This window comes from Rhyacophila brunnea, unplaced genomic scaffold (genome assembly GCF_057557595.1).
Source record: "Rhyacophila brunnea isolate RB1 unplaced genomic scaffold, BYU_Rbru_1.0 scaffold_2, whole genome shotgun sequence".
Taxonomy (NCBI): Eukaryota; Metazoa; Arthropoda; class Insecta; order Trichoptera; family Rhyacophilidae; genus Rhyacophila; species Rhyacophila brunnea.
In genome coordinates, this window is record NW_028232859.1 from 46268985 (window position 1) to 46282953 (window position 13969).

General features: G+C 34.5%; 1 protein-coding gene across 1 annotated transcript in view; it reads left to right on the plus strand.

Annotated features, from left to right (window-relative positions):
* The window catches only part of TppII (Tripeptidyl-peptidase II), a 30064-nt gene that overhangs the window by 1941 nt on the left and 14154 nt on the right, over window positions 1-13969 (plus strand). Inside the window, exons 3-12 of the mRNA XM_085947610.1 lie at window positions 484-670; window positions 1508-1652; window positions 2067-2230; window positions 2707-2950; window positions 4030-4160; window positions 9344-9577; window positions 11817-12134; window positions 12221-12386; window positions 12938-13283; window positions 13647-13861. Coding sequence (XP_085803736.1) covers window positions 484-670; window positions 1508-1652; window positions 2067-2230; window positions 2707-2950; window positions 4030-4160; window positions 9344-9577; window positions 11817-12134; window positions 12221-12386; window positions 12938-13283; window positions 13647-13861 — 2150 coding nt within the window. The remainder of the gene's footprint in view (window positions 1-483; window positions 671-1507; window positions 1653-2066; window positions 2231-2706; window positions 2951-4029; window positions 4161-9343; window positions 9578-11816; window positions 12135-12220; window positions 12387-12937; window positions 13284-13646; window positions 13862-13969) is intronic.

Below are 13969 nucleotides of genomic sequence, written 5' to 3' on the forward strand. Positions count from 1 at the left end.
TTCGTTCTGTGTAGCATCAAGTTTTTGACTAAAACTGGTAAGGGGAGCCATTTTGCCTAGGTATGTCATTAGGTAGCTGTGTCTAGTTTGACTTCAAGATTTGAGAGACTGTCGTAAAATACCATTCCACTGGTGTTTTTTACCCGGACGCTGGAAAAAAGATTTTATTCATGAAGTGAAACAAAATATTTGATAACCACTGCTTTGTGAAATAAATCGCATCTGTGTGCAAGATAGGGATTACAACTTTGTTGTCCTTTCGAAGCTCAGATTCAGTTCATTGAAGTTGCATTATGCGTTGAAAAGAGTGCACTATGTGTTCAGGATCAAAAACTGCAAATTGCATTCATATTAAGAAAAGAAAAAATTGTAAGATAAATCATACCCGTTACATTTTTCATGCATTTATCTTCAAGAAAGCTCTGAGAGTGTTCATTAAATAATGATATTTAAGTCTGTATATTTCATGGTGAATTGAAACAGGTGCCGTCAAATTGGGAGAATCCCAGTGGAGATTGGAGGATAGGCGTCGTGCAGTCATACAATCTCTATCCGACGAAGCTAAAAGAACGAGTGGAGGAACATCGCAAAGAATTTATGTGGGACCCCAAGCAGAAGACTGCTTTAGCGTCCGCCGCCAGAGAACTTGCCGATTTTGAAGCCAAACATGGTAAACAGATTCTATCTTCTTCTAAGCTAAAAAGGTTCAGGCATTACTATGAAGTGTTGTAATATGTAAAGCTTGTATTACCCCCTCTATTATAGTAGTTCATTCGATTCGATGCACATAGATACAGTGTTTTATAACCCTTACAAACTGTCATTGCTTGTTAGACAGTATCTAACAAGCAATCCATGTTAAACATTACTTCATATTTTAGGGTAATAATTTTGAGAGAAAATAATGTAGTATTATGCTCCCACATTAAAACATGCCGGATCAAACGTTTTAAATCAGGACTTAATAAGTTGTTACAAGTGTGTTTTTTGTCATATGAAACGGTACAAATTCAGAACATGTAGATGGTGTGACATGTGGTAAATATATTTTTACATATTAATGGCTTGTCGTTTCTAAATATCCACATGATATAATTATTCACATGTTTATTTGAAAGAGACTGTAGGTACATTATATACGTATTAAAACTAATATATTATGTCCATTATTTGTGTCAAAGCTTACCAATTTATTGAAAAATTAAGTGGGATATCCTGACTGAGCTATAATATATTTGTAGCTCGCTATATTAGGTAGAGTAATATAAAATATATATTTGTAGCTTGCTCAGGATTGTTACGCATTCTATTAAACGGTGAGCATATTTCATATAATAATAAATTTGTATAAATATTATGGCTTTGTCAGGAATGTGAGCAATAGTATTGAAGAGAAAATTATGGGTACATATTTTCATAATATAAATCTTGTAAATAAATATTTATTTATTAGTGAATTTTTATATTAATATGGCTTATGATTCTATCGTAATATTTTTCTTTCAAGCCTCTAGCACTCTCTCAGGTGACGATAAGTTATTGAAAGAAGAATTAGAAGCACGTGTGGAAGCTCTCACGGCCATAGAAAAGAAGTTCAAAGACTTTGGTCCTTCCTATGACTGTGTGCTGTTTCACGATGGAACTATTTGGAGGCATGTATTCGTTATTTCATTATGTTAACTCTTACATAATTTGTAAATTTAAATGGAACAACTAGGGAAGAAAATAATTTGCAAGGGAATGGTTTACATACATAAAACTACTGGCCTTTTCTATCATAAAATGTTCATAACTTATCTTCATTGCTCAAACAAATGTTAGTAAACTGTAATAATCACCCTCAAGTTACATGGGCAGAGAAAATGTAATTATTTTTGTTGATAATATTTTGATATCATTAAAATGTCAACACAATGTTAAAGAGGACTATGATGGAGCCTAATTATATGAAAGTGAAGTTGAAAAACAATAAAGAATTGCTACGGCTTAATAAGGCTAGTGATTAAATTTATTATTTAAAATTCTTTGTGTTGCAATATTTTTATTTAATTTTGACGGTTTTCCAGAGCCTGCATTGATACATCAGAAGAAGGAGATCTTTCTAGCGGTGTATTGCTCGGGGAGTATAGTAAAACGCACGAACACAAACACTTGACTGAATTAGATCAAATGACAATTAGCATAAATGTCCATAATAATGGAAATGTCCTGGAGATAGTTGGAATGTCCTGTGAGTTGTAGCATTAATTTAATATGTATATGCCTAAAATTAATTTCCGTTGTCAAATTACTAACCCTGCCGAAACTGGGACGTAATACTTGCTGAGACAGCCTGCTGTGATAGGAATGAATGAATTGTTGTTATAAAAAATGACTTCATTGCATTAGTGTATTCTTGGAAAGAGAAATATCAAATTAATTACTGTTGAAATAAGATTATGATATATATTACTATGTGCATACTCCTATGTACTATACATAACATTCTTTCAATTATTATCCATTCTAAGAATGCAACAGTATAATATTACTTTCAAAACACTCGTCATTTCAATAATATTTCAATTCTTTCATTTAATGTCTTCTTTGACGATTCTACAATTTTAACTTGACTTTTTTTATTATAACATCCATTTCTCGTCCAAAAACAAATATCTGTTAATACAAACGTCCTGCTCATAAATTTATATTTTATTTAATCCACAGCTAGTCACGGAACTCACGTAGCGTCCATAGCTTCAGCATGCTTCCCGGACGATCCGCAAAAGAATGGTGTGGCTCCCGGTGCCAAAATAGTCTCTCTGACCATTGGGGATGGACGGCTTGGCACCATGGAGACGGGCACAGCCCTCATCAGAGCCTGCATCAAAGTGATGGAGCTCGCTTCCACCACACGTATCGATGTGATCAATATGAGCTACGGTGAACATGCTCATTGGTCGAATGCCGGGTAATTATTTTCCGATCGCTATAACAGACTCCAGTTACATTACCAACAACTGGTGATATTTTTCTATAAATGCAGATCTCATGGCATTTGGTTAGTGAAGCTACAAAACATATGCATAATAATATTGATCTACTACAATGGAACCTTGATTTTACGTGCCCAGATTTCACATTTTCTCACTATTTGCATATAGTTTCTGCAGTCCCATTTTATTTTAGTCAATTTATGTCTGAAATATTCAAAATTAAATTTATTTGAACACATTCGATTCAATGCATGACATCATTGAAATGAATTCCAGGTGCACATTCTATTTATAGACATGACAAATGCAGTGCTGGAGATCAAGATTATGTCATTGTTTAAGTTTGTTGTGGTTTTTTTTATTTGCACCCATTCAAATAATGTATCGGCAAAAAAAATATTGGCAGTTCAAAAGAAAAGAAACATTCTCAAAAAAGGGTGAAGGGGTTGACGTAATATTCTCCAAACCAATTTGTTTTACCAACCGAAAATTTTCAATATCTTCCCCCCCAATTTACGTTTTCCCTCTATTTGCATTTTATTTGTCAGTCCCTTCAAAAATGTAAAATCGGGGTTTCACTGTATTAATTCATAAATATTGTTGGAATAAAGAAGAAACCAAATAAAACAGCGGGACTACACCTATTTCAACAATAAAACCATGTGCATTTAAGAAAATGTGTACACAACGTGATAGAGGTTGCCAAGTGGACAACGCTGGACGTCCAAGGAGTACTAAATGACCCCAGGTCCACCATAGAATCCTCTTGTATGGACAAACCCATCACTATGATGATGATAAAGATATCTACCATAGATGTACATATTATAACAACATAATTAATAGTTGTTCCTAGTGGCATTCTTTAGGTGTAGAAAGTTAAATCTGGAAATAAAATATTCCAATTCCTACATACTAAGCGTCAAGATTTTTTTTTACAAAAAGTGTACATAAGACTCCCTTCAATGATATTATGATACATAGTGAAAAAGATTCGAAAGTGTAATTTTTTATTCATGGAACAATTTTTGATTATAGTTTCTTTCTGTTTCAGCCGTGTCGGTGATATAATGAATGAGGTTGTGAATAAATATGGAGTGGTGTGGATAGTGTCTGCCGGCAATCACGGACCAGCTCTCACAACTGTCGGTGCTCCTCCTGATATTATGCAGACTAATCTTATCGGTTTGTATTTTACAAATCTGTAATCTTGTCACCAATCAAATCATAGACGTGCCTTCATGATGGACGATTATTATTAATAATACATAAAAATTAAGAATGTAACATTTATAATTTGTAGCGGCTTCATAAACACCTATTAGAAAATTCCTTGAAATAATCCTGCTATAGCCCTCCCTCCATCACCATTAAATGTGGCCTTAAACCCAATTCAGTTCCTAAATTTTGAAATTTAATTAATACAAGGGTAGCCGTATATATTTCGGGAACAACAAACAAAAACGAATTTTTTTATCAATGAAAACAGTTTTACTGTTTTTCAAAATATTCTCCACGATAGTTTATACACTTTTCCATGCGTTTGAACCAATCTGAAAAGCATTTTTGCCACTTTACAGAAGGTAGCTTCTGGTGTAGAAAATCGTAGACCACGCAATTTATCTTTGACTGTTGGGAATAAAAAGAAATCATATGGTGCTAAATCGGGGCTGTACGGCGAATGACCCATCAATTTGATGTTTTGAGTACACAAATAGACACTTGTTTGAGCCGGTGAGAGCTTGCATTGTCTTGATGAAGGATGATTTGATGCCGATGGTTGCTTTTTCTTATTTCACCAAAAACGTCTGGCAAACAAATGGTTGTGTACCATTCAGAATTGACTATTCTACGATTCTCTAAAGCAGGGGTACCCAACCCCGTGCCCGCGGGCACCATGGCGCCCGTGGAACGATTCGTAATAGTATGTGCCCGCCACTATTCGACAGAGACAGAATTTTCACGCTAGCTTGACACACGCAGAAAACCCGAAGTAAACGAACGCCACGAACTGAGCCGATGAACGCCGAAGCACGTGACAGTAGTCACGTGCTCGTACCGTTCCGATTAATCTCGCATCTTCAAGTGTTAAAAAAACAATTGGAAGAGAGATTTTTGCAGTTTACAGATATCAAGCCAATTGTTTCCTTCTGTATCAATCCTTTTACTTGCCAAATAAATGTAATGGAAATGGCCGCATGTATTGCAGATTTTGTTCAAGGTAAGACAGAAGAACTGTTAGAAATTTTGGAGCTTAAGAATGATACGAGGGTGGGTCAATAATTCCTTAGAAAAAAGCATTAAAACAGTTTTTATTTTTGTATTTTTTTTTTATTTCTCAACATAATCTCCTTGGAGCTCAATACACTTGGTTAGACGTTTCTCAATTTTTTTTAAACCGTCAGAAAAATAAGTTTTCGGAAGGTCCTCAAAATAAGCATTTGTCCGATCGATGACTTCTTCATTTGAAAAAAAACGTTGTCCACTTAGCCATTTTTTTAAGTTTGGGAAAAGGAAAAAGTCACTGGGGGCTAAATCTGGCGAATACGGTGGGTGATTGACCAATTCGAACTTCAATTCTTCAATTTTAGCCATTGATCGTAAACATGTGTGAACACGGGCATTATCCTGATGAAAGAGGATTTTTTTCCTGTTTAAATGAGGCCGTTTTTCTTCAATTTCGTTTTTTAGCTGGTCCAATAAAGATGCATAATAATCCCCTGTTATTGTTTTTCCTTTTTCCAAATAGTCAACGAAAATAATTCTACGTGCATCCCAAAATACAGTAGCCATAACCTTACCAGCTGATTTTACGGTTTTCGCCTTCTTTGGACATGGTTCGCCTTTCGCAATCCACTGCTTTGACTGTTCTTTCGTCTCGGGAGTATAGTGGTGTATCCATGTTTCATCTACAGTCACAAAGCGACGAAAAAATTCATCCGGATTGCGTTGCATGAGCGACAACAGGGCTTTAGAGGCCACCACCCTATTGCGTTTATTGTCGACTGTGAGCAAACGCGGCACCCATCTTGCAGAAACTTTTTTCATGCCCAATTTGTCATGTAAAATAGAAATGACGCTACCTTTTGAGATCCCTGTAACCTCAATTATCTCACTCAACTTTAATCTTCGGTCACTTAACACCATATCGTGGATTTTATTGATCATTTCTGGTGTAGTCACCTCTACAGGAAGTCCTGAGCGTGGTTCATCCTTTGTTGTTGTACGACCACGTTTAAATTCATTTAACCAGTTATAAATAGTTGCAAGTGAAGGAGCAGATATGCCGTGAACTAAATCCAACTCATTTTTTATTTCCTTTGCTGTTAACCCTTTTATATTAAAATGTTTAATAACAGCTCTAAACTCAATTTTCTCCATTTTTGTAAACAAGCAAATTTTTTTTTTAAATGTACGAAAATAAAAAACAACAACCCGACCAATCTGATTGAAACTTCGCAGCATACTGAATCGGTAGTGCCGCTGCATGAAAACAAACCGCTTACAGTACTAGTCGCGCCACCTGTCGGCTTTTCTAAGGACTTATTGACCCACCCTCGTATTTTGCTTAAATCCTTAATATCAGAGGCAAGAATACAGTGGACAGAGAAAAGTTCCCATTTTTGTAAAAAGCGGCATATAAAATTGAATCATTTATGCGAATCATTGTTTTCAAACATGAACTTAATAAAATCAAGATATAGATCTCGACTCACCGATGAGCATCTTTATGATTGTTTGCTAACAGGATTATCGTCATACTCTCCTAATTATGAGGCACTGGCCAATGATATGCAATGCCAAAGATCACATTGACATATTGATATTCTTTTTTTTTATAAAATGTGTATGTAAATACATTTCTCTGTGTGTATGCAATTTGAATAAGAGTTTTATTATTTTGAAACATTTTTGTTTATTATTTATTAATAAATTATGAATATAAGAAAATAAATTATGGGAAAATGAGAAGTTATGGAAGGAGTTTGTCGATTAAAAATAGGTGGTGCCCGCCACCCTACCGATATTTTAGAATGTGCTCTGGAGTACAAAAAGGTTGGGAACCCCTGCTCTAAAGGCACAATTGCGACATGGCCCGTTTTTCCGAAAAAACAGGCGACCATTTGCGAACTTTTGTTGGTTTAAGCTCATTTTGGAAGACCCATACGGTCGACTGCTATTGTCCGGCAACTTCATCTTGGCTACGTGGCAAATCTGTGAACTACGTACAGCTAATCGAACTTCCGGTTTCAAATTAGGAACGCCCCCAAATTTTTCATTACATTTTTGACACTTCGTAATGGACGCATCTATCAATTTACGTAATTTGAAGCTTTTTATATTCAAAAGATGTCTAACACAATACGAAATGATGTTCGAATTATTATCAGTAAACTTTTGATTTATTGCGAAGAAGAAAAAGAGTCGTATTTAAAAGGTGAGCCTATATAATACTTTCAACAAGCCCATTTTACGGGTTCCTGTCATGTCAGGTATGTCAAAATTCAGTGTTGTAATACTAGAAATATTTCCCCAAATACTGGAAATTATGTTTGTATATTATAAAGTTATGTGTATCGTAATCTATTTAATTAATATTTTTAGACGTATAATAATTAAGTATAAATGATCATTAGTTATTTAATGAATTGTCCTATTTTTTCCTAATTTTTAAACCGATAAGTAGGTACATATTGTTTTAAAATTTATGTAAGGTGGATATAATTTAATTAATAGAAAATTATTTTCACAGTATGTGTTTCTACAACAATTTTACTAAAAATACGATATAAAGACATCATTTGTAAATTATAAAACATGTGATTGGGTCATCAATATAATATTGAATATGTTATATCTTTCACTTCTACTTTTTTACTCATAATTTGTGTTCTAGTTATTTAATTAATAAATACCTGCAGCAATATTATCAGTTAATGTGGGTTCAATGATACATTTCCTTCCAAATTCAATAATTACACTGTAATAATTAACCTAATATAATAGTAATAATTAAGAGGTGAAATTATTTGAAAAAAAAATTCTATTGATATTTATTGAACAATAATTAGACTTATAAATTAATGTTAAACTTACTGAGAATAGAATTGATATAAACTTAAAACCTAATTTCGCGGGATATGTTTTCTCAAAAAATGACAACACTGTGAAATATTCTATACGCGATAAGAGCGACTTCCTGTTGTTGCCTAAATAATGTTGTCGTACAGTATTTTCTTTCGGGCTCATATGTATAGATTCAAGATTCGTCACCTGTATTTAAAAAAAAACAAAAAGCGTCCGTTTCTTAACGTTCTGAGTACTTTTGCCCTTTAAAATGTCAAACTTGAAGATACAGAAGTCAAATTTCACCTAGCAACACCAGTGTTGTCAATTCCCAAAATATAAACGGCTACCTATGTATGTATGTTTCTTACAAAAAAAGTCTAGTAATTAACTTCTGTAGAAGTGCATATCGTCCGCTTAACATCGAACATGGTAATTCACTTTTTACTTATTTAAAAATACTCCAGGCCACTTTCGCTTAACGCATTTAAGTGGGGACATGCTCAGCGTAGGTCAAAATGGAGCTTTTGTTCTATTTTCAAATCACGATCCTGGACATATCTTAAACGTTGTAGATAATCTATTTATATAATTTTGAAGCCTTATTATCCTTTATATCTATTTTAAACATTTGATGACTAAATAAAGTATATTTATTACATAAAATAGTATTCTTTTAAACCTCTCGCTCTAATGTTTTAGAATATAGTCATGTTTCAGTACATAAATGTGCAGTGGTGTTAAGATTTTTTACATTACATAAAATGCCTTATTCTTGTCAAATTTGGGATCACAGAGATTATCAATATATTTTTTTATCGTAAATATTTCACTATAATAGTGTCGATATAAATTATACTGATGGTTTTATAAATGCGTTTAAAAATTAATAAATGTAAAAAATCTCATCAAAAATCACATTTATGTACTGAAATATGACTATATTCTAAAATATTAGAGCGAGAGGTTTAAAAGAATACTATTTTATGTAATAAATATACTTTATACAGTCATCAAATGTTTAAAATAAATATAAACGATAATAAGGCTTCAAAATTATATAAATAGATTATCTACAACGTTTAAGGTATGTCCAGGATCATGCTTTGAAAATAGAAAAAAGGTCCATTTTGACCCACGCTGAGCTCGTCCGCCCTTAAGTGCTTGCTGTTTTAGCATGATGCTTCCTCAGCCATTATGGTTTTGGATCATTAAATAATACTGTAACCAATCAATTGTAACGATTAAATTCTTCCAATCAATTTTAGTGAAATATCCGACTGAATGAGTTGTTGTTACAGGGGTCGGCGCATACGTGTCTCCCGAGATGATGACCGCAGCGTACTCAATGCGTTCCAAGCTGCCAGGCACAGTGTTCACATGGAGCTCCCGCGGTCCATGCGCTGATGGAGCGGCGGGCGTCAGCATCTGCGCTCCGGGCGGAGCCATCACCTCCGTGCCCAACTTCACCCTGCGCTGCAGCCAGCTCATGAATGGGACCAGCATGTCCGCACCCCACGCCGCTGGATCCGTCGGTCATTCACTTTCCATTTCGATTAATCTAGTATTTATGAAGCCTAAATACATCTTCCCGAAAATAATTTATATGAATGTTTGAAAAAATTTTACCCCTACGTGCCTGTGCACTGACATTTGCTTGAAACTCAATGCATGTCAACAACTATGCAAACACAGACCCCTCCAAACCAACCCGCCTCACCAAGGCCCTACGCTTGAGTGTGAAGCATCAGCATTTTTCCACACTGGTAATGTCTCATGAGCGGATACCCAAGACTGAGGTCGCCAAACTCTCAAGTGAGCTTTGATTGATTCTAATGATTTTACTCATAAATACTCACTAAATACAAAGTGCCGTGGTAGAGAAAGGCACGGAGAATTAACAAAATGAAAAGAACTTTAATAATATATCAAAAAACAAGGTAATCAATACGGAGAGCAAAATTTATGTGAAGAGATTTTCACGCCCACAGCAAGACGCCGCAAATTTTTTAAAAGCAATAAAATCGGCCTTTGTGGTGACCAGGTCGGACAGTCCGATGAGTCTCTTCCCTTTAGGCGGCCACAGACGTACAGTTTTCGTGGCAGGTTGAACATGGCACAGACAATAACTGTTCAATAACTGTACGTTAGCAGATCAGTTTAACTACCCCATTTAAATCTGTCGAACTGTCAACAGACATGCCCATATACGTACAGTTATTGTCTGTGGCAGAGCAAGTGTCAAAAACTATGGAGGTTAGGATTAGTTTTAGGTAGGGTATACTTGCACGATATTGATACACGAATAATTTTACTTTGAATTTATTATGGTTATAATTATTGTTTTTATTAGAAACAAATTGACATAAAATACACACCTATGACGTTGGTAAAATAAATCATGATTTCGCTAGTGGTTTGTGTATTTTATCGATTCACCGAAACAATATTATACACATTCGTATAAATATAAAATATAATCTTTTCTTTTGAATAAATTATTCCCTTTAATTTAATGGACAGTATTAATTATCTATTTGGTCATATTTTTAGAAAACGGTAATATTTATAAAGGTATTGATTTTATATACAATAAATTTAAACATGCCACAAAATTATATTTACATCAATCATCAGTATAATAATTAATTACTATGATATTATTAAAATATATACATACTTAAATTTTATTTAGATTTACCGACATTGTCATTCACAATTAGGTATATTAATTTATGTTGTGAACGTCTTAAATTAATAATTTGTAATATTCACTACATACAATAAATAAAATTTGAGTACTGAGTTATTAGTCTATATTTTCACAATAACTTAATTAATAATGCTCTCTAAAATTTTAACATTTATATTATATTGTATAAAATAATATGTTTACATAAATAACTATAACTTTGTTTTACTCTCGTAAAAATAAATAAAATATAATATTTGCGATCTCCGCGTACATAATAATTATTATTACATTTTTAATAATAAATGAATTTGTATTTTATAACAAGCAACACCAACCGCAGTTGTATCGCGCGGTATATTCTACTTTACGCAGCAGATTATGTACCAAATATAACTGTATGGCCGCCATTACGTATTAACTGGCATGTTCAACCTGTTACGAAAACTGTATGTCTGTGGCCGCCTTTTGTCAACAACTGCAAAATTGCTACACATATAAAATTTAATGTTTAGACAGTCACTTTGTACAAATTTCTATGGTTCAATCAAAACAGCGCTCTAGGAGGCTGTCCATCGTTATTTATTATATAACATAAACTATATTAAACATGATATAACTTACTTGTTTATCAGTGCATTTGCACATATTTTTCGCCTGTGGCGGAATATGGGGGAAAAGGTTCGCAATACCAACTCCAAACGATAAACACAATAGCCCTGCCTACTTCTTGCACACGGAAATGACATCTGCATACATCATTAGTTAATACTTTGTACGCGGAAGACGCACACGGCGCGTAATGACCAGGCGGCCGATCGATGTAATTAACGTGCATTTTAAAGGGGGCAATTAAAATCTCATTATCTCTTCAGCAGCGAAAGCGTTAAGCAGTTCCACTATAGTAGTTTAATTTCTTTGGTATTGATGCGAAAATTGTCCAAATCAAACAATACGAATTTTTAAATTTTCTGGTTGTTGAATAACATAACAATATTGTACTGTTCGTCAGTAGTCAGTATGGCTTTCATCGATGCCCACTACTCAATATTTGTTATTCATTTCTTGTTATTACCTTACAGGTGTTCTGCTATCTGGATTGAAGAAGACAAACCTTCCCTACTCACCGTACAGTGTAAAACGGGCGTTGGAAAACTCTGCCACTTATCTTCCGGACGTGGAACCCTTTGCGCAAGGCTGCGGTCTGCTAGACGTGGAGGAGGCTTTCAAAATGTTAAGCACACACTCCAACGCTCAGGAGAGAGACGTCCGCTTTGAAATCCTGTGCGGGTTGAACAGCTGCAAGGGGGTTTATCTCCGCGGCGGATTCCAAGACAAACCGAAAGAGATGCATGTCACCGTGGAACCATTTTTTGCCACCGACTTCGCAAATCCTAAGGGTACAGAAGTTGATTCAATTGCAAGATGTATATATTCTTTTCATCCAGTTTTACTCGGTAACTCACGAGAATTTTGTCTATTACAGGTATTTCAGACAATCCTAAAAAGATTAACTTTAATATGAAGCTGACCCTGGTGTGTAATGTGCCGTGGGTGAAGTATCCTGCGTTTTTGGATTTGATGAATATATCTCGAGCATTTTCAATTAGAATTGAACCGGAATGTTTACCTCCCGGTGCGCATTTTACCAGGTAATCATTTATTATGTTACAATCAAACGTCGATCTACTAGACCGAGCCTTAATATAAAACAGTGAAGCTGAAAGAAAGATTCATTGACTAATGTTGAAATTAGCAGAAAGCCACTGTCGATTCATTTTTTACTGCACAACTGTTATCAGTTGCATCAATTAATAATAAATATACAGCTATTGCCAAGATAAACCCTGCCTTTATTAAGATACATGGCCATTTTGAACACAAAACATGACATTTGACTTGTAAAACATTTATTGCAAATACATATTATAACCTATGAAAAGACAGACTTCATCAATTATTGTACAATAGATAGGTAACCAAAACACCGAGTTATAGCTGTAGAACATCCATAAAAATCGTGTATGTCATAGGAAATGTCAACTGTCAAAAATAAAGATGGTGACTATAAATAATGCAGTTATGTTCCAATGCGCTAACTTACAAAATATATTTTTTCTGTAATTACCAATACTTAAACACTAAAAACAGTTATTATTTCTGTAATCCATAATAATTATAAAATATTCTTGAAACATTTCAGTATTAAGGCTTATGATGTGAATTGCATTTCAAAGGGACCAGTTTTCCAAATTCCCATCACGGTCATACAGCCAGAACGTCTGTCGGTAGATATCTCTGGCGGGCCGACTTTATCTGTTGAATCTTGCATGTTCAAACCTGGCATGATCAAACGCCACTTTGTTGTTGTACCGGAAGACGCGACGTGGGCTGTCTTGAAATTCAGCTCTAACGATGCAAATAAAAATGGACGATTCCTTCTGCACTGCATGCAAACCAGACACCGACTAAGCTGTAAAACTTCGGAATTCCAGAAGATGGTCAATATCAGCACAGAAACCGATACAAGTCTCCCTTTCCAAGTGAAGGTAAGATCGGAGATTTTTGGTCAAATCAATAATAATGAAAATGAAGATGGTTAAGTGTTACTAAGACTAATAATTAAATCAGCTGCAAGTCATTTTGCATTGCAAATTTATTTGCCAGGGGTGCACTGAGATAAAAACTCTTGCATTAGGGTTATAAACCTGAATTATATAATTAACCATCATTATTTCAATTGATAAACGCGTAAATATTTGCATTTTCCCTACAAAAAATGTTTCCAGTGTTACCGACATCCTTCCTCTAATTATTAACAATAAAATTCAATTTGAAGAAAAAAATGCCTCGTACAAGCAAGTTTAATAACAAATAAGTTTTTTAAACAATGGACCAATTTTATATTTTAGGGTGGAATAGTGTTAGAAATAGCGTTGTCCAAGTTTTGGGCCAACCTAGGTGAAATGATGTTGAATTACAGCATCGAGTTCCACGGCATCCACCCGGAATGCTCTCCCATCGTGGCTCACGGTGCGGACGGCTTGCACTGCATTACTCTCCGCTCTTTGCGCAAAGAGGAGTGTCAGCCGCAAGCTACCCTCAAAACCACTGTTCAGATTATAAGGTAAACTGTCTTTTTTTGTACGATTTATAACAATGATAACTTATCGATTTACATAATTCTACATTCAAGTACAATCTCTGATCTCCACTCTAACAATTAATAATTCTG